The 25,424-nt window shown below is 47.1% G+C and overlaps 1 protein-coding gene across 4 annotated transcripts in view; it reads right to left on the bottom strand.

Annotated features, from left to right (window-relative positions):
• The window catches only part of NTRK3 (neurotrophic receptor tyrosine kinase 3), a 216,885-nt gene that overhangs the window by 89,799 nt on the left and 101,662 nt on the right, over positions 1–25,424 (bottom strand). For all 4 annotated transcript variants that reach the window (XM_030955024.1, XM_030955027.1, XM_030955023.1 and 1 more), the window contains one exon: positions 14,588–14,776. In XM_030955024.1, the coding sequence (XP_030810884.1) occupies positions 14,588–14,776 (189 nt within the window). The remainder of the gene's footprint in view (positions 1–14,587; positions 14,777–25,424) is intronic.

The following is a 25,424-nucleotide window of genomic DNA, read 5'->3' as shown; positions in this document are numbered from 1 at the left end:
TTCAGATATACCTGAAGTCAAACAGCACATCACATGCCAAGGTAGATGGGCGCAGAAACACAATTAACAGAACAAGACACAGAGTGGTGAAATCACCCACTGAGTACAGAGAAGTCTCTCTCTGCCCTTCCCAACCTCCAAGAGAAGGTTCTCCTCAAGTAACTGCTTGGGTGAGATGTGAGTCTCTCCTCCCCAGCAGTGCAGACCTGGGTTTTGTTGCAGTCACCTGCATTGGCGCAGAATGAGAGCTGTGCTGGGGAGGAGGTGGGGAGGCAGAAAAACCAATGCTGACAATTGCCATCAAGTAGCAGCTTTCCATTTTAAAAAGGTAGGTTTTTTGTTAATCAACAGGTCCATTAACATGGAGCAAATATCTCTGTAATGGACAACCACAGGATCACAGGCTGAACTATTTGTGTGCAGAATCTTTTGATTGATTCACCCTAAAGATCATCAAGTAAATGAGAGAGGATGTAATACTTGTGCAGGAAACATTCCACAGCGGATACATTGATTGCAACACTCAGCCAGCTGCCGTGTGCCAGCCTCCTCTTAAACAGACTTCATATTTGATTCTCTGATTAAATATTTTGGAATGGAGAAAAAAATCAGGCTTAGATTTGTGCTTCCTTCATGAAACCTGGTATTCTTCCAAGGAGGATCACATGAGTGACCAATGTCCAATCTCCTCCCTCTCTTCCTGTCCTCAAGACTTACAATTCTATTCTCTTGGTCCTTTTCCAGCCACAAAGACCACTGCCACTCCACTGCCTGGCCTCTTCCCACTAAATCCTCGGATCAAGACAAGAGAGCCTGTTTGGTGGCAAACCTGGAGACCTCTTGATTTATTCATCCAACCTCTACGTACATTTTGCCTGCCAGAGCCTCTCTGACTCCTCCTCTCTCACCACAGCAGATCCATTTTCAATCAAAAGCCCACTGAAAGCCCAACAGGACAAGAAAAGACAGGGCTGAGAATGAGGGATACCCTGAGATGAATACAGAGTCAGAGAGTCCAGGACCCATGAGGAAATTAGCAATGAAACCATCAGCTGAATAATTTGCCCCAGCAGCAATCCCAGCCAGCAGGGATGGCCCTGGAGCCAGAGTTGAGAGCTTGTGCTCTCTACAGCTTGCAAAAACAGGTTCTTTTTCCACAGACCAAATCCCAGGCTGACACCTCCTTTATGAGCTGCTGAAAAACACCATTTTCTGGACGAGCTCTGCAAAAACACAGTGACACTTCCAGTTTATGAGCAAGCCCTGCCACCACTCACTGAGCCACAGCCTTGGAGCTGTCAGAGCCGTGCTGAATGAGAGCAGCGGGGCCAGGAGGCTGCTGGCAGCTCTGCCGAAGGGACGTGCCCATTTCACATGCAAATGAGCCACACAAATTGAGAACAGACCCTCCTTCTCCCCTCTGAGCTACTGCTAAATTGCAGAGGCGGAAGGCAGGTGAAGGGTCTCTGAGAAAGGTGAAACACAGCGGTACAAGGGACCCAGTATCTAACGGGAGACAAGAGGAGAAAGCTGAGCACTCACCCAGGGCCCACAGGGAGACACAGCTAACCCTCCCTTCTCCTGAGATAAGCTCCATCAAGAGATTGTCCAGCCTGTTGGGTTAATGACTCCTTGAGGCTAATCAGCGGTGCCAGCACCTACAAATGAGGGCCCTTCTCTGCTGTAGCATCCATCCTTTCTCTCTTCAGCACCATGAAGAAAATAAATAAATAAAACGAGCCCGTAGGTCCCATCCAAGCTGAGCTATGTGGGCCATTACAGGCAAGCAACAAGGTAAGTGCTGCAGGTACAGGCTCAGCTGTGGATTCTGGGCTCCTGCCTCCTCTTCCCTTCTTTTCAAAGAAAATAAAATTGAGTTTGCATCGACTACTGAGAAAATGAGACAACATTATACAGGACACGACCCTCTGCAATCAAATTAGGACATTGCAACACCATAACCAGCATGGAGTGTGTAGCCCTGATAGGGTATAGGATCAAGAAGAATGATTTTATGCAGTAAACATTTAAAGACAAAAGGAAAATGAATCATATCAGAACATCCATCATAACTAGAATAAGAAATAAGTTTGGAGCGGCACAACAAGCAGCACTCCTGTCTTGGGGCTTCCTTCCCAAGTCTTTCTTGTGTTCCCACGCAAACTGGCCAGACACTTCTCAGGGCTGATCATTAAAGACATAGCAAAAGTTGGGAAATATTTTTGCCACTTGCTGCGCAACTTCCTCTCAGCCCCTTCCCCAGAGCTCTGACAGTTTTCAAGAGAGTAAAGCCTCCATCCACAGAGTTTCCAGCTGTGGCCCAAGAACAGCACACCCCAGGGTGCTGGTTTCAGGGCTGCTCCTCACTGTACCAGGACTGTGGGCATGGTGATCTGGAGCCTGGGTTCTGTGCAAGCTGGGAGACAAGTTCTGCCACCCCAGGCTGGTCAAAACCCAGTTCAGCCAAACTCCCTTCATGCCTGTTTCACCCATCAGGCAGAGGAATATGCACCCAGTGTATTCATCCTGCTAGATGTGGGAAGGAGGACACAAACCTTCCTAAACTCCTGATTTACATAGCAGTCTGTAGCAGTGGTTTCCCAACTGCATAATGAGTACATTAACTTTGGCTAAGCCAATTCCCCAGAGATGAAGAGATGGAAAAAATAATCGAAACAAACTGTGATAGAGTTTTTGATTAAGCAGCTGATGATCAATAAAAGTTATCTGCGGGGCACAGAGTGTTAATGAGCTACCATTCCTGTATCAAAGAAACACCTGAGCCCATGGTCCCTGCTCCACAGAGCCCACAGAGGTCAGCTAGACCTGCTCCCCCTGGACTGACAAGGTGAGAATATGGGCTAAAAAGTCCACTGGTCTCACCTGCCCTTATTCCTATTAAAAGGGTGATGGTGGAAGAAGGATGAGAAATAACCTTAAAGCAGAATGTGGCTAGAAAGAGAGGAATGAAAAAGGTTAACAGCCTGACTCAGACTTGAGGCGCTATGTTTGGGGGGGAAAAAATAAATTGAAAAGGCATTCATAGCCTTCTCAGACAGCTCCATTTATTTAAAGAGGCCTTGGAGCTCTGCAGCTGTAACACCAACACCTCTACAGCACGGAGCAAGAAGGACCAGCCAGTGGAGCTACCAGCTCCCTGCCACCAGTGATGTGACTCACACCACATCCTGTCATTGCTATCCCCTTATCCTTTCCCCCACAATGTCATTGCAAAAAAGGTGTTAAATCTCCATAGTCCTTAATATCTTAAATTCATCCCCAAAGATCCTAAAGCATTAAAGAGTGGACTTTATAGAGAATTTCTCATAGTAACATAGCCACCTGTTTAATAGCACACAGCAGCAAGGCTGCACAAGGGTTTCAGAGAGCAAGAGGAAAGGAGAGCTTCAGAGCTAAAGCTACAGAGAAGAGACAGAGGCTCAGATCAGCAGACACATAAAATATCACTACCTCCGCCTGAATTTAGCTATTTCACTGTAACTAATCATTTTGCTCTTCTAGAAATGTCTGGAGAACTGTTAGTGACCACAGGGAGCTGCTACGATCTTTGTATTACATTTCCTCCAAAAGTTCCCTCCTCTGACAGCCCAGCCCAGCCTGCCTACAAAAGGGATTTGTTTTCCCAAAACCCACTTAGCCTTCCTGTCCTTAGAGGGTCTAGGGAAAGCTGAGAAAAAATCAGCAGACAGGATACTTGTTCTGAAGTGTCCCAAAGGGAACAGAGGGGATGAACAGCACATTAGGATTTCTCCCCCAATTTCTCAAATTCTCAAGGCACTGGGTTTTGCAATCGCCCTCTGCAGAGCCCATGTCAAGACAAATCATTAATACCACTCGACACTGAGGATCTCTTGTATTAAAAAAGCACAGCAATTACTTAGTGCAAATCTCTATATTATTCATAAGATCTATATCTATCATGGACATGGTATTTACACTGCTACGGGGAAATGTAATAAATAAGGCAATAAGCGTTTTCTTCCTCCAGGTCAAGATGAAAGTCTGCATCTTCGAGAGCAGTGCTTTCCTTGGGCAGCCAGGCTCATATCCCAGCCTCCCTGCCTAATTCCTGCAGCCAGGGACTAAAGCCAAGTTGAAAAATAACTGCTCTTCCTCTGAGCCCAGCACTCAGGTTCCAACACACTCCAATGGCTGGAGGAGGCAATGCCTAGGTGGAATGAGGAGAGGTCTCTTCAGAAGTAATCAAGAGAGCAAAGCAGAACATATTAAGGCTGTAGCATGGCCCCCATGAAGGTGGAAAGGAAGAATTTGATCTAAGCTATCTGGAAAAGAGCAGGAAAAGTTCAGAACTGCCATTTTCTGGGATCATAATATGCAGCTGACAGCCCCAAGGATGTGTTTATCCATCGAAACCCCTGACTCCAAAAGACTGGCTGTGAAAGGACTTCAGGTGGGGACTCATAAACATGCAACATGGTCCAGTGGGCTGAGCATGGGCCAGGCTGCTAGCTGTCAGCAACCTGACGTGACCTTGAGCAAATTGATGTCTTTCCAGCTGCCTCTCCTCATCCATAAAATGGAGATGAAGATGCTCAGCAGCCCCTTGATGGGCTGGAAGGAGAAATGCCTCTTTCCAGGAAACAGTGGAAACACAACATGCCAGGTTAGTTCTCCAATGAGGATAAAATCTCCCCCATGCCTCAGATATTCAGCTGCCTGCTGTGCTCTCAGTAATGTTCCCCTGACATTTGGGCTCTGCTGGGATCTGGCACAGGAGCAGAACAGTCCCACTCCACCCTATCTCTGCGATTTGCCCAGAATTTATTTTTAACAAATGTGAACATTTGTGTTGGGTTTGTATGAACTCATGCTGCTCCCTGACTCTGAGCTCGTCTCACCTCTGACTGTGCCAATAGCCAGGACTGTCAGGAGAACAGAGGGCACAATCTCCCCCACCCTCACCAGGAGTCTGACACGAGGCAGACCCAAAGCCTCCCACCTCGTTCCACATGAAGGAAGGAATCTTTGGGCGGCCACCTCAGATGGAGCCATTCCTGCTGTCCAGGGTAACTAACTTGTTCTAGAACAAAAGACATGTTCAACAGGGCCCAAAGCTGGGCTTAAAATGACCTTTCAGAACCATGCAGCCCCAGCTAAGTCCTTTATTTCCCTGGTTCTGTAATGTGAGCAGTGGGATAGAGATGGAGCTGTGGCCCATCTGAGAGAAGACTTGGAAGACTGGGCTGTAACTTTCTGGTTTGCCAAGTCCCCAGGTATAGCTTGAAACAAGGTCCTTGCTCTTGCATACACCTGCTGGCCACCACCTCCCTTGCTCAGTGCTCCTCATCAATTACAGCACAGAGACACAAAATGACTGATACTTTTAATACAAAGAGCCTGTCATTTATTTATTAGCTGGCGACAGGCCCTGCAGTCCTGGATAGATGCATTATAAATCAGCTGCAATTCTAACCATTAAAAATTCATCCAATTCATAATGTAGGATGCCTATAATTTCCTTATTAGTGTTGAGTGTGAAGGATTTTTCTTTCTCCTTCCTTGGCTCTTTGCTTTCCCAAGATCTTGCTCATCTGAGGATTAGCTTGGCTTAATCCTGCAAGAGGGAGGTGGAGGGGTGGGAAGGGCTGGGAGAAGGGAGACAAGGACTAAAGAAATTTTGTTCCAGTGTTTTCTTCTAATTGCAATTTGCCATATATACTTAGGAGACTTAGCTGTCTCCTGTCACACTTATGGGAGCAAGAGAAACTACTTGTTCTGAATTTATGAGATGTTTGTATTGTAGGACAAAAAAAAAATTCCCTTTTATCTCACAAAGGGAAAAAAAGAGTATGGTGGTTGGACAGGGAAGGATGATGTAAAATCTGTTAAAAGTACAAGTAAGATAAGAACAGGTGTCCATACATTCTAAACCAGTGCATTTAAAATAGATCAAACATATATATGAGATTTATATATAAAAATAAGTAGTATAGTAGCCTTCAGACTCAGTGCTCTCATTCAGTGGGGAAAAATAGGTTAGTAGGCCTGGAAGAAAGGTGTGACATTTTTACAGACCCACAGTGGTAACAAAAAACTTCAGGTGCTGCTGCAGCATCAGCAAAGGAACTTGGAAAGAGCATCAGAAAAAGCTGAGTCTACATGAAACTGTAAATCATTACTTAATTTGAGTACTGCATCCCATCTTGACCAGGCTTGGCTGCAGACAGCAGGACAGCCTGGTCCTTGGTGTGGTACACACAGAAATGTTCATGCTTTCACTGAGTCTCAGCTTATTCCCATCTCTTAAATAGATATATTCAGGGAGGGACAGGGAGAGAGAGCTTGAACAGATTCAACCCATGCTCAGCACTATGTAACTTGCAGTGTGTTTAGGAATGAGTGTGCAAGAATCTAAAAATGGATTATGCAATAAACCCTGCCTTAATGGGAGACAAGCCCAGGCATTGAGAGCAATGCTGTGACTCCAATGTGCTTTTCACCTCAAGAGATGCTTGCATACAAACCTTACATCAGCTGCACATGGAAATGGGTTTACTGGGTTCTCCAGTGGGTATGTTCACTTCAGCAAATCACATCTTGTTCAACAAGGCCAGTGCTTTTCTCTCAGCCGTGGTGAGAAACAGCTGCTTCAGGCCAGGGCTTTGGGAGCACACGAGCAGAAGTGGAGCTTCCATGAGCGCCTTCCTCCACCCCACTGAGCCACTCCCTGTCTGCACCCACCAGGAGCAACACAGACTGCAGCATGCTGACGTGGGCTGGAAGTGTCCAGCAATCAAAAATGACAATGTCTGCATTTTTGTTATGTGAAGCAATCGTGCTCTGCTCCACCTGCCCTGCGCTGCTGGGAGCCATCCCTGTCTGCCCATCCCATCTCCTCAGAGCCAGCCACCACACAAGGCTGGGAAACAAAAGCATCCTTCCACACAAGAAACTCCTTAGGCAGAATATTTTTTTTACATGAATCTTTCCCCAGGTTTCAGGACTGAATGGGATGTTTTGGGCTGTTTTGCCCAAAAGCAGCACTAAGCCGAGGTTTGAGGTTCTTTAACCTCTACCGATGTGCAGGTTCTCTGCTACATCCTGGGTTGTACTTCTTGTGCCACAGGGCAGCACCACTAATAATGCTCCTGCTGTGTGTGTGGTCATGCAAAACTGCTCCAACTCCCAAACAATAGCAGCTATTTTAAATTAGGAATCACAGTTTAACCAGACAACAATCAAACAATGAGAGCCTCCAATCTCCAAACCAGAGAGACACTTCCTGCCTGATCACAGTGAGGCCCCACACACTTCTGAGAGATTTTAAACCTGACAAAGAGCCTAGGGAGACTAAAAAATCACAACACAATGTCCTTGCAAACTCTGGGAACTCCTGGTTCCTTCAAGGGCACCCCCTACCCAGGCACGACCTCTTTACCCCAGGAAAGCTGACGTACCCCAGCTGCCAATCATTATAAGCCACAAAAAAACTCATTCAAAAACAAGACAAATGTTTAAATGAGGGCCAAAATTAATCAATACCACCACTCAGCCCATGCACACATACACACATTAGCTATTTTTACAGCAACCCACAGCAAAATTCACACAATCCATGAGCCATTAGGAGGACACTCTTGACACTTGGGCTGCCTGAGTCTACAATAGCCTCAGGTGGAGCACTGTGTTGCTACCTGTTGTCTTGCAGGGATGAAACCACACCCCTGAGGAGTGCTGGCTGCTCATCAGAGCCCTGCTCTCTCTGGCACAGACACCTCCTTCAGGTTAGAGCACACCACAAGCACAAATGGATAGGGAGAAGCACCAAGACCCAGACACACAGCTGGTAACAGAGGGAGTAAACCTGTTTTTATCCCTATTGTGTCCCACTACTCTCACCCTGCCACAATGAGTCTGGACCTGTGCCAGACCATGGGTGAGTGGACAGGGACACTGTGGGGTGTGTGTGGAGGCCAGAGAATGCTGCAAGAGGAGTGGGAAGGTGTGAGCCCCTGTATGAGATGAGCAGGGGGCTGGATAGAAGGTGGAATGTCAGGGTGTACATACACATCCTCCATGAGGTGCTGCATTCTCGGGCACTCTGGTCCAACCCAACTGATGCAGGGATGAGGCTGCCAGGCATAAAGAGCAGCTTGCTGCACTAGAGCCACTCCAAACCAAGTTGGAAAACAGGTCTGGACCTCGTCTCATCTGGCTTGTTAAGTTCTTGACAGTTCACACATCACGAGCTCCCTTCCTGAAACTGCCGCAGGTGAGCCAGCCCTGCTTCCGGGCCCCCAGACATCAGGATTAAACAGTCCAGTGGGGATGCTTTTAGGCAGAGGAGAAAGCAGAGTTTTGTACCAGACAATACCTCCCTGTCAACCCCTTGATGTCTGTACCCAGCAGTCTCTCCACAGGCTGGTCTCCATCAGCAGCCCAAAGCCACATTCTTCTTGGTCTAAGAGTTTCTCTTCCTCATGGATCTTCACCACCAGGAACCAATGTATCATCACTCAGCTGTGCTGCCAGTTTCACTTCCCCATTCCAGGGCTGGAGCCTGCAGGTCCCCCTTTGATCCTGAGTGTTGGTACAAATATCTCCAGTAAACACACATTAAAGCAACAGAGAATGGACCTAAAATCCAAACAGCAGCAGGAGGTGATCATCTTGTGCTCATCCAAGTCAGGTGCCCATCCCATCTGGAGCAAGCAGGGCTGCACTTCAGCTGTCCTAAAGCAGGCAGGGACCAGGCAGAGCCATGCTGCTTTTCTTCCTCATGGTACAACCACACAGACAACATCTCCAGAGCTGGCTGAGGGGTGGGGTATAGGCAATGCATCTTGCCAGCCTTTCCAAGACATCCTGAAAAAACCTCATTTCTGCAGCACCATCACGGCAGGAAGGCCTGAAGTGTGAGACTGCAACTAAAAGTGCAGGTGCAATAGGTGGGATGGGCACTCCGCTTTTGCAAAAGTAGGCTGGACTTCTGGAAAATGTGGATATTTCTTCCATTTGCTCTTTCAGGGATAGAAGAAATGATGCAGAGGAGAAAATAGCTCCAGGCAGGAAAGCTGAGAGCTGGGAAGGTTGGCTCAAGTCCCACTGTCCATGGTGTGTCTCCTGTTGGTCAGATGTTGCAACCTGGGCAAGAAGGTGATTCTGAGCACGAGTGAAGCTCAATTCTTCTCTGGTGGGGGACAGTAGCAGTAATTTTGGTTGCTCACATATTTCTTCAGATATCTACAACACCTGCTGTGGGAACAGCCAGCCAGAGCCCACAAGGCTTCTTCAACATCCAAATCTTTTGCAGGATGTTCACATCAAACCTTGGAGCTCAGAGCAGTTTCCATGACAGCCAACAGCAAGCCAGAAGGGAGGGAAATTTGGGGGCAGAAGGTCATTGCAGAGACCCCCAGTGCCTTCACTTGTTGGCAGCTCAGCTCTGAGGTCAGTGCTCTTCCACAGCCCCCAGCCACAAGCCCAGGCTTTGCTACAAACAGTGAGGAGACACAGCACAGAGCAGCAAAACACACATAAATGAGTAAACAGCTACTCACAGGTCCTCGTTAAAACTCTTAAAATACCTCACATGAGCTGAGTGAGAAGGACAAGACTGTGAGACCATGAGAGCAGCAGCTCAGAAGAGTCTTTACCCACAAGTGCCTACTTCAGAAGAGTAATGGGAGCTGGGTCCTTCTGGAGAAGAGCCTGGGGACTTCATTTTAGAGGAGACAAGAGGAAAAGAATAGTCTGGAGAAACAGCACAGCTCTGTGTGAGGGACTGAAACCTGCAGAGCCTGACCCCAGGCAAGGCATGGGGAAGCAGAGTGCTGCTGTCACTTCACCTTGAGCTCCACATTTATATTACATAAAAAGAATATTTGACAAATTGTCTTATCCCTGGGAATAAAAAAAAAGGAAAAGTTTCTCTTCCACTACCAACTGTTCCAGTTTTCTTTTTTAGGCAAATAAAACTACAAGCACTTACGACTTCAGTTTTATGTTGCTGCTGTTTTTGGCAAAAGTGGGACCATGAACTGACCGAAAATAGAAATGCTGCATACTTTTTATCTTCTCATGCCCAAGATGAACAAAACACACTAGACAAACAAAAACAAAATTAACAGTTCTAAGGGTAAATATCCTTTTCATTTTAGTTTTTGAGATCTATTGAAAGCAGAGTTAAGAAAATCTATTTGTTTAAGAAATATGATTTTTGAAATGACCACGATGTTCCTTTTAAGCTGCACTGAAATAAAAGATAAAGACAGGGTACTGAGTGAAAGAGTGCTGATGGCGCTTTTATTGTGTGATTTGCCTTGTTTTTTTTCTGAAGTACTTCTTTTTAGCCGATTACCACGTATTTACAGTTAGTGTAATTATATCTAATTACTTAATTAGCATGAATACGTGTAATTACTAACTTTGAATATGTAATTATGTCAGGGCAGCCTGTAATAAATGAGGTTGAAAAAAACCCTCATTAGGACTCTAGGAAAGGACGGCTGCTCCACCCGTGTGGAGAATGCATCCCAGTCCCCAGACTGCGCCAGTCCTGGAAAACACAGCCAGCTCCAGTCCTGGCTGGCAAAATCCTCCCTCAAAATCAAAGAATTTGCCCCAAAAGTTCAGCTTCACAATACTTGTTGCAACTGAGCATCCACTGCTGGGATGCAGGTGGGGATCTGCCCCCCAGATCAATTTTCTCCATCAGGGTTTGGATTTTTGTCTCCAATTTGTGTAATTCTCCAGAAGACCTGTTTTGTTAGATGAGAAATACAAGGGAACTGAACAACTCCAAAACTGTGCTGTGGCATTTGACTAAAGCTCAAGAGATCAGATCCAAGAACTAATCTGCATCTGATGCATTGTGCTTAGAATTAATTACTACTTAATTACTATTATTAAAGTAAAACGACCTTCCAAAATGTTTCTTCTGAAACGTTACCAATATTTCACCACAGAAATCTCCAGCTACTCATAATTGCAAAACTTGAATTTTGGGAATTCAAATCCTGAACTTCAAGAGAGGGAGGTAACATAAGGAGCTGCTGTTACTGCCAGGCCTGGCCAGAAGGACAAACAGCCAAATTCTGGCCACAGATGGGGGTAGACTGGATCGTGTTTTGCATTACCAAAACCTCTGACCATTAGCTGATGTTAGGTGGTCCTAAACTCTCATCCTCATCACTTTCTCTGCCCACTGTGCTTGCCACAAATCCCATTCTTCTCCTCTGATCTGTTTATTTCCAGATGTAGAGGTGCAAACTCATCACAACCTGTTGCTCTTTGCCAAGCAGATATGAACTTGGTTTCTCTTCCATGTGCACAAGATCGGGAGAAAAAGGCCTTTTTGGCCTATTCTTCTGAAATCCACTTGTGGTTGGACTGTCCACGTTGCCAAACTCTTTTCTTAACCCTCCAGGTAGGGCCAAGGACAGCTGAAGCAAGGACAGGATGCAAACCCAGCACGGACCAGAGTTAAAGCACAGAGATGGGGGAGCATCTTCTCAACAACTAAAAGCTTTAACATGAGAAAACACAGTGGTGCTGGTGTCTTCCATGCCTCTTTGAGAACCCCTCACCCAGGAAGGGAAAGAGAATTCTGAGTCAAGCTTGTTCCCCCTCTGCACTAAGTCAGGCAGCGGCAGAAAGAGGGTGAGACAACTGCAAAAACCCCAGAAAGCCAGAAGTGAGGGCTGGTTCCTGTGCCCTTCATACCATCGACACGAGGACAGCACATTCCCAGTGAAGAATAGGTCTCTGTCTCCTTGGGGACACATTGAGAAGAAGATCCCATGGGACAGCACTGCACAGAGGGAGCAAGAGGCCTCCAGCTCCACAGGCAGGGAGCTGCTCTCCATATTTCAGCTGCAATTCCATTATGCAGAGCTAAGTGGCTGGGAATAAACATCCCTCATCCCTGCGTGATAAGTGATGCTTGCTAGTATGGAGGGTGACAGAAATCTATATCACATCAATGTACTATTAATACTGCATTAAGCACAGAGAGTTTGCTCCCCTCGCTGCAGCACGGCAATGGGTATCAGCATGTCCTCCACCCAGGCAGCATCCAAGAGCACTGGGATGCTTGCAGGAGGAAGGAAGGAGAAAAGCTTCATGTTGGAGAGGGAAAATGCTTGCTGAAGGTGTTGCTCTAGCAACAGCTCAGTGCAAAGGAGAGATGCTGGGTGCCACGGAACACCTTTGCTCACAGCTGGGCAGCAGCTCTGGGGGAGGTGGTGGAGTGAGGAGTCTGCATCTGTACAGGCTCAGCTGGGCATAGAAGCACTCCCCAGCCCAGAGGAGCTCTCTTTAGAAGTGACAGCAAAGGGAGAAATGTTTGTGTCCAAGCTCTGCACAGAGGGAGGGAAAAACCCTCCAGCATGACAACCACGGGGAGAACAGGAGCAACAAATATTCTGCAGCCCAGGCTTATGTTGAGTACAGCACATCAGAGCAAACAAACCCCTTACAGCAAAAGCTCCCCAAAGCATGGTTAATTTAATAGGTGAATTATGAAACTTTCCAGCCTCAAGCAAAGCCACCAGTGAAGTCAGAAATTTTTGACCAAGTTAAAGCCTGGGGACTAAAACACAAAACACACACCAAATTCAACTCTGCCTGAGGAGTCAAGGCTTGGGTTTTGCCCCACAAATGATAAATCTAAAAAAATTAGGGTTTTCAACATGAAAGCACCCATCTGTAGTTTGCCTCTTATTATCCCCCAAAGGGAGTACCAGCGTTGTGGGGTTTGGTTTTAGCCCCACTGCCTTGCAGTCCTGGAAAAGCTGGAGCATTCCCTCCTGTGGCACCCCTCACAGGAGAAGCGCCTCCAGATGCCCCCCCAAGCACCTCTGTGAACCCTTCAGATCCTACTCAAACAGCCCCGTGAAGCTCTGAGGTCAAATCCTGCTGTGAGTGACTTCCCCTGCAGCCCACCCAGCTCTGACAAGTGCCACAGGGCAAAGGCTCAGAGCAAAACTTAATCCTTTGAGGTTTAAGCTCTGCTACAGCCTCAAGAGCACCCATGTCTTGCAATGGTCAGCGTGCAGATTAAAGAGATTTGAGACAGCACAGCGGGAAAAGGAAGAAAAAGTAAAGCGGGGGAGCCCTCCCTCCCAAGCCATCAGAGTTTGTAAATCATTTTGAGATGAGGTGCTATAAGAAATGTAAAATATATAATTAACAGCACAGAAAAACCACGCTACATTCAGCTTCTCCACTCCTGCCTAATCACCGCCCTCCTCCTCCCCTCTCTACAAACAGACCAAATTTAGCACATTGAAATGAAAATCAAGGGAAAGCCAGGCACGTTCTTTGGGTACATCCCATCGCTCTGGCAAGTGAAGGACGGTGCTAAGGGCTTGGGCACAAGTCAGCAGGACCCATGAGGGTGCACAGGGGGGGCTGCCCAAGGGATACCTCTGTGGGAGCAGCAGCTGCAGCTCCCCTTCCCCTGATGGAGGCCAGGAGCAGTGTGCTCCTGCTGAGCACTCAATGCCACATGGCTTCCTGCAGGTTGGGAGATGGGCCTTCTCCCTGTTTGCAGGGGCTGGGGTCTGTCTCCTGCCCCCGTGAGTCAGCAGCAGCCAAGAGAAGAGCAGAGGTGACATCAGCACAGCACTCCCTGCCTCTGGCTGGGCCACAGAGATAGCCCAAGCTGAGGGCTTTTCACCTTTTGTTTTGCAGGATTTTTATTTTTTCAGTTCCACCTGGAACCAAGAAACACCAAAAGGATGAGAAATAGCAAGAGAGGAACGTTACCCAAACCTCCTGCATTGCTCAGCTTGCATGTCAGAGCTGGTAAGAGGCCTGGGAGAGCTCAGCTACCGCCTGTGAGCCGCATGCTGGGGAAGGCTGCATCCCACCACTCGCGTGGGAAGTGGTGCAGGACTCCCAGAAAAGCATCCTTTTACACAGCACTTTTCTTTTATGCTCAGAATTTAGAAACACAACATGGAGAGGGACACTTGATCACCTCCTGCTAGTCTAATGAGCCCAGTTCATGAACCAATTTTATACAGGAAAGATGCAGAAGCTTTACAGAGGCCCATAAAAACAAGACATCCAGCATCTAAAATTCCTGGAGACAAAGATAGCTCCAGGCATCTGCCACACCTATACCCATGTATCCTGAGCTTCCCCCTGGCCCTTTGGGGAGCCAAAGAGGCAGCCCCATGACTGGGAAACTGCTGGAGGAGGAAGGGGAGGCAGGTCCTTTCCCCAGCCAAGCAGGGGTCACATCCATCCCCACGCTCCCAGGGGGCTCTTGCTCACACCTGGGACCTCATGCTTGGAGCTGATGAGGAAGAGCCCGGCTTGGAATGGCACTTTCAGGCAGGGGTGGGGAAGGTGACGGGTGGGTGGCAGAGGGAGGGTGAAGGGAGGTGAAGGTGAGAGTGGAAAGTCTTTTCTGGAAGCATCTACATGTATGTTGTGATTTCTGAGACCTGAGATTCACTTTGGTTTCTGGACCATACCAAGACCCACTCTCCTCAAAAACCTCCTTCTCTTCTTCCTCATCCTCTTAACCTCTCCCTCCCCACCCTCCTTCCCCCAGCCCCCCAGCCCACCCCTGAGCCCTGGTGGGGGCACTCACACGTGTCTGGTTTGTGGCAGTTGTGACCTTGTCGGAAGTACTGGGGGTTCTCGATGACGGGGATGCGCGTCATGCCGATCACCACCGTGTCCGGGCCGGCGTCCAGCGATGAGGGCGTTGTGATGCCATGGTTGATGTGGTGGAGAGGGCTGGCTGAGTCCTCCTCGCCGCTGATCACTGCCACGGGACCTGCAGACAGCACACGCACCCGTCAGGGACAGCAGAGGACAGGGAGGCCTGTTGATCGCATGCTCATGGATGGATCATCACCAGCCTGTCCCAGCGTTACGTGACCACGTTCACAGGGGTCTTAGGTTGAGGGAAGAGATGAGGATTTGACTCCATGTTTCAGAAGGTTTGATTTATTATTTTATGATATATATTACATTAAAACTATACTAAAAGAATAGAAGAAAGGATTTCCTCAGAAGGCTAGCTAAGAAAAGAATAAGAAGGAATGATAACAAAGGTTTGTGGCTCGGACTCTCTGTCCGAGCCAGCTGGGCTGTGATTGGCCATTAATTAGAAACAACCAACATAGGCCAATCAAAGATCCACCTGTTGCATTTCACAGCAGCAGATAATCATTGTTTGCATTTTGTTCCTGAGGTCTCTCAGCTTCTCAGGAGAAAAAATCCTAAGGAAAGGATTTTTCATAAAAGATGTCTGTGACAGCATTCCTGCCAGTTGTTCCATCCCCGGGCTTAGTTTCCCTGGGAGACTCACAGGGTAGGGAAGACATCTCAAGTTTTCCTTCCTTCTTCGCTTTGAGGTACCAGGCTAAAAATCCCAAAGGGTTAAGCTGATACAGGTGACACTGCATCAGAGGTGAGTCATGCAAAAAGTCCTCTCCTAAGGCTGTCATGAGAGAGCAGTTGCTGTGGTGCCTGTATACTCTGGCATCACAAGCTTGGCAGAAATCATAACCAAGCTTACACTGCAGAATCACCATCCCCAAAGAGTTAGTTCACCTCAAATCCATATTTGGATATGTCTGTTGCCCAGTGTGTTGCCCATCTTTTTGCCCTCCTGCAGCTTTTCCTGAACAAACTCACTGAGCCCTTCAGTCAGGCTGATGCCTACAGGGACCCACAATGTATTGGAACAGATCCTGCCCAGCTCAGGCTCATTCCCACCACCACTACCACAAATGGCAGCATCTTCCCCTTACCCTCTTGATCCCCAAAATTCACAGCACCAGCAGACAGGCAAAAAAAATGAAGCAAAGCAGTCAGGCATACAAGATAGGAGCAATGGAAGGCTTCTATCCCTTATGTTTTATTTTGGTATTAGAACCTCTAATACACATTTCAGCCATTCTTGCTGCATTGGTGTTGGACAAGGTAGGGACCACAGTGAAGTCTGGCATGAGACCTTTTTAATATTTTAACATGGGAAGAAAATCCACACTCAAAAAGTGACTTTCCTTTTCTTCTATCTGGATGTTACCAGGGACTACCAGAAGCTCAAGTAAAAAGGAGCAGAGACGCTGCAGTTAGGCTTTCAACTTATTCAGAGCAGACAGCCTTTTACCTACACTGCATAAAAAATGCTCATCTCCCATCAGTAATCTGCTTCTAATTGCACAATTACTTTATTATGTAGCATTGGCAACAAAGAGGGGACTCTTCAAGCCATTTTACTCTCCAGAGCTACTGGGAGGACGAGGCGAACACCGGCTCCATGCAGCCATTCTGCCTACATTAATCTAGTCTAAAGGCTGCTCATTTTTGGAGCTTCAAGTATTGTTTGTTCTTCCAAGTGGGATATAATAAAGTTATTGTGTAATTAGCAGAGTCTTGGCAGCTGTGACAGGTGTTTTAGTCACGAGGAAGAAAGCTCTCGCCCTTTACTGTGAATTCCTTCTGGCAGGTTCTGGCTTTTTTAACGTTACTCCCCGGGCCCGCGTGACTTTCCAGCTCTTGAGGCGCAAAGGCAAAATTCAGCTCGTGATGCAAGATGCCCCTGTAGGGACTGCACATGGTGTATTTCTCCAAACACAAAAAGCAAAGGGGCAGTTTTGGTTTGAATGACTTTTGTTCCTTCGCAATGTCAAAATTCATTGCAGACAAACCAGGAGGACTCGGTTTTGCATGATGTGCACATTCCTTCAGCCACACCCTGCACTGCTGGCTGGCCCAGCTGTGGTGGGAAGGGGAGAACTCTGCTTTTCAAGGTGCACTTCAAAAAACATAATAAAAATATCAACTGGCATAGACTGGTGTAAATAATCTGAGGGAAGACCATAAAGAGCTCCCTTGCAGTGGGAGGGACTGTTGAGAGCTTCCTGCTTTCCTTAAGAAGCCTAGGCATTGCTCCAAAGAATGGTACCTCATTCAGGCAAGGGGAGGTGAAAGGCCTCTGATGAATTATAGTCAGGCTGGATGAGACTTTGAGCAGACTGGTCTCATGGAATGTGTCCCTGCCCATGGCAGGAAGGTTGGAGTAGCTGATCTTAAAGGTCCCTTCCAACCCAAACCACTCTGTGTTTCTGTGTGAAGGAAGTTTTCATTGCCCTCTATTCTGAGAGCAGAAACCCCACCTTTGTGCCAAGGAGCCAAGAGGATGTAAGCAACCATGGTGCAAACACCAGGCTGACACAGACCCTGCTGAGGATCTGCTTTACAGGGACTCACAAATCCCTGCCAGCATTTGACACTTGCTGTTCTTGCTTGCTCAGCACCTCCTCATTTTTAGGGAACACATGGCAGTGTCCCTCCAGCACAGGCAGGTTGAAGGGGCATGGCTACATCTAAAAGAGCAGAGGACAATCCAGGAGGTTGGGTACTTGTGAAAACAAGCACAGCAAGCATCTATTAGCCAATGTTCTGTGGCCATTTCCCTGGCAATAAACAGACCCAGAGTTTGACCTTCTTTACACTCCACAGGGTTGGGTTTTTTGGTTTTTTGGTTTTTTTTTTTTCTGTGGTTTACTCCTTAGGAGGACTTTCTTCATGTGTTATCTTAGTTTCATCTCCAAACATATCCAAGATCTTTGAGGCAAGCGGTAAGCACATCTCAGCTGATCCACAGCTGCATCCTCACTCCTCACAATGTTCACAATGAACATTGCGCCCCATGAATGGACTCAGCCTCTGAGTCACCCAGTTCAGGTCAATGTCACCAAGCTTATCCATTTACAAGATCTGCCAACCCTCAAAAGCCTCAGAGCTGAACTCTGATTGTCCATCTCAACCCCTTCACATCTCTGCAAAAGTGGGAAACCCCAAGAACTGCAAAGGCAGACACAGGGAGAACACAATATGTTAAGTGTATTCTACTATTCTACCCTTGCAGTAATCCAGGGACAGCTTACTGCCTCCAACTGTACTTCCAGGTCTTGAAAAAAACTGAAATAAATCACATTCCCAAGAGTCCTAAGGAACACTTACAACAGATTCACTGCATTAGCCTTCCAGCTTTCCAAAACAGTTCTGGTGATTGTAGGCACTGATTTGACATGCCCTAGAACATATAATTAATCCCAATATCCTCTAAATGATGTAATTTGATTAAAGGCAATTTGCAGTTGAGGACTTCTCCAAGTTTCTCTATTAGGTTGTGGGGTTTTTGGGTGTGGTGGGGGAGTATAAATCTGGACAACATTAATTCCTACAGCCACAGTCGTGCTGCTTTATCACATTAATTCTCCTACTCCCATCTCTTCTAGCAGGTCACTGCTGAGATCCAGTTCCCTCAAAGCTCACAGCCTCTGTGTTGTCACTCTGAGACTCAGATGAGTGCTGGACTCACTGTACAAGCCTGAGACAAACTTTAAAAACATCGTGGATATCAAACAGCCACCAATCACTTTTATAGGTGTGACTATTGCCCTGACTCAAAACATACTCTGCCATTAGCAATTCCTGGAAATAAAGCAGCTACCTAAACTTCAAATTTTTGAATTTATCTTGGCAATAGCATATTTTTTTTGCTTTTAAGTAGGCAAAGAGGTCCAGTTTTCTGATGTCTAATGCTGATGAATAGCTTTATTTGGAAGAATTCTCACTGGTTTCACCAGTGCATTTTCCAGGTAAGGGTAAAGGAAAAAATTAGGCAGAAAAAAAAGGAGAGTACAGATTTTAGAAATTTAACTTTACCTTCCATTTGACAGGGAAATGTGCAGAGAGAGATATAAAAGAAGACAGTTTTGTATAGTAAAAATGTATAATAATAGACAAAAATGTGGCTTGGAGTAATTCCTAACATACCATCCTATGATTTTAAAACATTATATAAAATATTTCAGAGCTTTTCAGAACAGTGGCTGTTTTTGTGAATAACTCAGCCTACATTATGGACAAACATACTACAGATATTAACTATAGAAAGGCTCTATTTGTTAAAACTTTAAGAAGTCTGAAACAACTGAGTTTTTTTCCCCATGTTAACCCCATGCAGTTTTCCTGACAAGGAGGCAATTCCAGCAGCAGTGATGGAAGCACTCCATCATTCCTTTTCCCTGTGAGGAAAGGCTGGGGAGATGTTAGGGGTGCCCAGGGTTACCCCAAGGGAAGAAGCAGCCACCACTGCAGCCCCGTCACAATGCCAGTGGGGGAGTCAGCCACAACGACCTGGAAATCAGGACCAAACTCATCTGATGTTCACCAAAGAGCAGTGAGGCAGCTTGGAAATGTTGCTTTTGGAAACGCCACAAGCAGCAATTCTGTTCCGCCTTCCCTCCCACATCTCCTCTACAGCCAACTCCTCTCTCCTGAGAAAAACACCTCACTCAAACACCACCATTCCCAGCCTCATCTCCACCCTCTGTTCTCCCCCAGGCTCCCAGCCGCTACCCTCCATCCATCCAGCCATCCATCCATCCATACATCCATCCATCCATCCATCCATCCATCCATCCATCCATCCATCCATCCCAGAAATGTTCCAGCTCATCTCATCTCTTTGTATCCACCCTGGCATTATCATCTCTGTAAACACTCCTCCAGATTCCCCCAAAACCTCTGCTTTTCAGAAAATCTCTCATTCTCTGACCAGTACTGTTCCCCCTGGCTAAACTGGAGTTTGGCTCGGTGTTTACCTTCACCTCCCTGTTTACCTGGAAGCTCTGTGAGCAGGATACAGCTTTCAGTTCATTTCTGTGAATTGCCTGGTTCATTCACAGTGTTATACAGACAGCTTGTTACTCATGAAAAATAAAGCAAATAATAATAGTAATAAATAGCTTAGGGACCCCTGTTTGCAAGATCATATCATAGTGGGAAATTATTTATCAAGGCTAAGAGCTATACTTTATGATAAAACAGGCTCAGGAATATAGGGTACTGTATAAATAACCATAGATTAGAGAAGATAATGGTCACTTCTCACATATTTGCAACAGAATGAATGCCCCAAGGCAAAAACAGGTGAAGAAACAACAAAAACTCCAGCTTGCCATTACAGTAACCTCTGCAAAGCAACAAAAGCAACTGAAGGTGAAGAAAACATGACCTCGAAGGGAAAACTGAAAGAATTATGCTTTGTGTTCAGATGAGAAGACTGAAGGGACACGTGATAACAGCCTTCAAATATGTAAAAGGTTGCAGCAAAGAGAAATATAATAGCTGTTCTCCACGTCCACTGGGGATAAAACAAGAAATAATAGGTTTAAATTGCACTGAGGGAGATTAGAGTGTGGATGTTCTCCCTGATGCCTCATGGTACGGCTGGTTGAGCACTGGAACAGATAACCCAGGGATGCTGTGGGGGTTCAGCCACTGCCAGGCTGGGGAGGGAGAGGTTAAAGAAACTTCTTTCAAGGACAGTTTAGCTACAGGGAGTGATGCTGCTCAGAGCCCTCACAGGGTGCAGCACTTTTTACCTGGAGCCAGAGCCCTCAGCATCCTCCCTTCCTGATGCTTCCAAAGACACTCCAAGGAGGGGTCTCTGCAGTGCTGCAGAATAGTTTGGGCAGCGTCAGAGGCACTGTGGGTGTAGCTCTGGTCTCCAGCATGGTTTCAGATAGGACAACTCCCTGCACCTCCCAGGCCAACGGCTCAGGACAGAAACAAAGTTTTCAGAGGCAGAGAAGAGTGATGAGAGTGTTCAGGGCTGCAGGGCAATCCCCTCTCCCCACCCACACCTCTGGGAGCTGTTGTGCAGAACACCATTTTTTGATCAAAAATGATCACTGCAAGAGCTAATTGTGCCATCTCCACTTTCCTTTGTAATATAAAGAAGCCATATAATTAACCTACTTAATTAGGAACTGTATATGACCCATAACTAGAAAAAAAAAAGCTCTCCTAATAAAGTGGGTCACCATGCATTGTATAGCAAGCACAGACCTCATTAAATTCCAATATATAGTATATAAAATCCCTTCCTCCTCTGACTCCAAACCCCTGTTGGCACTTCCATATTTCCCCAATCATAATCTTAAATTCTGTTCTTCAAAAGGTCATATCACCAACTGGCAAGTAGATGATTCCAAGGCTACATCTCTCAGCCCAGCTTTAGAACTCAGAGCTACGCACATAAACAAGGGTAAAAATAACCTCAAACTTCAGCTTATCAGGAAAACAAACAAGTTTAGAAAGAAACTTAAAAAAATTACCAACCTTTTGTTGGAGCTGAAATCAACCCACACCCCAGGGCTGATCTCTGCACTAGCAATGAGAGGAACTGAAACTCATAAAAGAATAAGCGAAAGCGCAATAAATACAATTAAAAATCCAGCCATGCTCAGAGCAAGATTGCATTTACTGTCTCATAAAGAGAGCCTCGTCCTTTCAGGCAAACAAAAGAAAATCAATTTCTTAATTTTTATTGACAGATGTGGGCAGGGAGCCAAGGCAGAGCTTGGTGCCTAGGCGGGGCCTGTTTGGAGCCAGCCTGCCACAGGCTCCAGCTTGTTCTCTGCCCTCCTACAATGGGAACCAGCCACTTTTCATCCCCAGAGACACCAGTCCCAACCACAGGGTGGTCTATCATGTGGCAGCTCTTCCCCTGAGCCACAGCAGACCCCTCACTTGTGTAAAACAATGGGTTTTTTCCAGACCTCCCTCCTAATTCCAGCACTCAGCGCCGTCTTTGTCGCCAAGCAGCATTTCCCACATCCATACAGCTCAATTCCATCTCCATGGCCCAAATTCACCCCAAGCTATCCCTGTATGATGCCAATGGACCTGGAGGGCACTGCTGCAGAGGCTGGCTGCAACAGCACAGCCCCTGTTTGAACACCACTGTGGTGGCTGAGGAGCTTCCAAAGGTGCCAATCCCTTCTCTGCCATAGCCCAGGGCACACAGACTCTGCCATCAGCTTTTGGGGAAACAGCACAATAAAAAATCAAATCCTTCAGCTTTGCAGGCGGATGAAGACATCAAGAACATAAATCTGAACTCTTAAAGGGATATAGTCCAAATCCTCAGCTCCCAGCCCCTCCAGTAAAAAACACAGGAGCAAACAGCAATCCCTTTTCCTTCTCAACAACATGACGGGTTTGAGATCCTGATGATCTCAAGGAGATGAAGATCCCTCTGAACTTTATGGTAAAAGGAAGGGACAGGCCTGGGATCTCTGCACCCACCACTGCTTGGGTTGGACAAGTGTCTCCTCCCCCACTTGCACCCTCCAGCCCCTTATACATTGCAGATGCATTATCATATAAAAAAGCTGTCAGATCCGCTGTCAGTGGGCGATCCCTACACAGGCAATCCTTAAAGCACTTTCTTCCCTGATGCAACGCTGCCAAAATACTGCCATTTACAGACGCCCCTTTCCATCTTTACATATTGACATTTCCTTCTCTCTCTGATTTTTTTCAGGTGATTGCATTAGGGAGAAGGCAGCTCTTGCTACAAAAGGGGGTGCATCAGGGCAGAGGGGCTGCAGCAGCCCTGTACATCCCCCCTTTCACCCTTTCCAGCCTCCAGCCATCCTGGCAGTCCTCTTTGGAGCATCACTCCATCTGCTGTAGAGGATGTCCAAACTCCCTCACTCCTCCCATGTCCTTCCCTTACCACTCCTTCTCAAGTTTATTTATTGAGCTTAGACACCAATCCTATAAGCACTCACACTCAGGAATGGAAACATTAAGATCAAATCATATAAAATATAAAGTCAATGCATGTGACGGCACAAATGCATAAATCCAGCAGAACAAGAAACAGAAAATGCTTACAGTAAAAATGGTAATACAACCTGATAATTAAAAAGGGTGGGATCTGACAAGCCAGAGCCATGCATAACAGCAAAGACAGCCAGCACTCACAGGAAAGCAAAGCAAGAATTTCTTCATCTAGGCTTAAACTTCAGCCCAGCGTTACCAAACATCTTCAGCTCACAAAGTGTCTGACCAGCAGGCCACAGGAGAACCAGAAGAATATTTTAGAACCTGCAATGCAAGTATTTACTGATGCCTGAGGGATTGACAATCCAATACCTACTCCCATGCTATAACATATGGGAAATTGGTTCATTTGCCAAGATAAAAAGATTTTCACTGCTGAGATCAGGTGAAACAACTAGCAAATAATGCAGGCAACAGGAGAGGGAGAAAAGTAATTTTTATTCAATTGTCACTGCAGGGAGGGAGATAGTGTTTAGTCTGGCAATGCTGGTGCTGGCATTCAGACCATATCCATCACCTTCCACCATTCCTCCCACCCATATTCTCCCATTTGCTGGTAACAAGATGTTTTCCCCACTGCCAGGCATGCATGTTCCATGCAAGTTGTATGAGCCAGCTGCAAACCAAACATCTATCCTTGCAGAGAAACCTGCTGTGATGGCACCTTGGCATGGCAGAGGCAGCAGCAGCAGAGAAACTCGCACCTGGATAAGGCAGGAGGAGTGAGCAGGGACACCAGGAATGCAGCATCTGTGTGTGGACAACATCCCTGCATGGCCCTGCTGCCCCAGCCCCAAGGCTGAGGTCCAGGAAGGGCTGATGAGGCAGGATGGGTGGCTGTTGGGTACTGGATGAACTACAGTACATCAAAACAAATCCCTGTTGCCTCATCGTCAATGTACAATTCCCTCTCTAAGGGATCAGCTCCATTTGAAGAGCAAACCTCATTTCCTGCTCCCAGGTCTCCATCCAGCCCCATCAGCTCCAGAGATGAGCAACATCCTGCCTGCCCCAAATCACAGGCTTATTGCCATTCACCTTTCTCCACCCTTTGTTCCTCTTGACTAGATTTGCCTTTTTTTTTTTTTTTTTCCCCAAGCAAAGTCACCAAGCTGTCACCTCGGGGGCACCTTGAACTCCAGAGCAACACAGGCTTTACAAGGCAGGAGCCAGGCAGTGCCTGGGCAACGGCCTCACCAGCATCTATTAATCTCTTAGCTCACTCATCCCTATCACAGACACACCGTAAAAATGATATAAGCATTTCATTCGAACAGCGCTGCAGAGAGATTGGGAAGAGCATGGGGCCAATTGATTTCCAGTATGTCTGCTCTTTACCTCCAGGTATAAATACAACAGCAAAATCAATCGGAATAACATCATATCAGCTTTCTAATCTCTTCTGTTCGCAAGACACGCTTTATATACTGCAGCATTTCCTACAGCTTCTCCACAGGAGCTTCCAGCACCTCCGCAGCCCTCACGTGCAGGAGCTTCCTCGCTCCTGGTCCCTCCTGTGACAAGCTTCAGGAGCTGCAAGTCCAAAGCACAGGTCTCCCTCTGCTCTGTGAGGGAGGCGTCACAGATCTCCCAGAGAAATGTGCTGTGGCTGTGTAAGAGCAGTGCTCAGTGGCACCTGCTGAGCCCAGGGTCACGTCAACCCTTGTGAGAAGGGAGATGCTCGCCCGCTCACACCCCACTGTGATGGACACTAATGGGCAGCCAGGCGTGCCCAGATCCACTGAGGGGGACAGTCCCACTGACACAGTGACATGAGAAAGGCAGCAGCCCCCTCGGGACCCCATAGCTGGATTTACCACACATGGCCCTGGTGGTGTTTCACCTCCTCGTGAGCATCCAGAGTGACACCACACAAAGGCCCAAGCCTGGAGCAGGGCTGCCTGCTCAGCACCGAGCAGACACATTTTCTTTTTCTGCATTTCTAATTTATCATCAACCTAAGGCTTTTCATCCTCTCTCCTGGCCTCCAGCCATGGAAGAGGGGGACTGTGACAAACAGATAAACACTCCCCCCAAGCCATTGCTTGGGTCAAAATGGAAATGAACCGTGGGAATGAGGAAAGGGCTGCCTGACGAGGTGTCAAGGGGTCATTTAAGCAAACTGCAGCTCAGCACCAAGGTGATGCTTTGCTCCACCTCAAACCAAACTTTGGTGCCAGATAGAGAGGAAAGGAGAAGTGGTTTAATCATAGAATCACAGAATGCTTTGGGTTGGAAGCAATCTTTAAGATCATCTACTTCTGACCTCCCACCATGGGCAGGGATACCTTCCACTAGACCAAGTTGCTAAAGGTCCATTTATCCTGGCCTTCAACACTTCCAGGGATGGGGATAAGCTACGTCTTCATCCATTCTGCAATTCAGATGGCAAAGAACGTGCACATGGTGTGCATTAAGGCTGTGGCAACTGCATCATCTTCCACACTGTGGCCAGCTCTGGGGTGTGTTATCTATCCCAGCCAGTGTGGAGCTCTCTTAGCACAAAAGGGCCCCCAGTGGTATTTGGCAAGGGGGCCACTGGCAGCTCCACCACCAGCATGTCCAGCCTGGTGCTGGATCACTGACCTGAGCCAAGAGTGTGATGCTGCACAGGCCTGACCCTGTGCCAGAAAATGCTTTAAACAGCGAGAATCACTGAAGGCCTGAAAGTCAACAGCTGGGACCACTGCTGCCCTCCTGCCTGAGGCTTTTCCTGACCTTTGCAGAGACTGATGCCCAATGCTGCTTAACAAACACCATCC

The sequence above is a fragment of the Camarhynchus parvulus genome, chromosome 10 (assembly GCF_901933205.1).
Source record: "Camarhynchus parvulus chromosome 10, STF_HiC, whole genome shotgun sequence".
Taxonomy (NCBI): Eukaryota; Metazoa; Chordata; class Aves; order Passeriformes; family Thraupidae; genus Camarhynchus; species Camarhynchus parvulus.
This window is presented reverse-complemented; position numbering and strand designations above follow the sequence as displayed.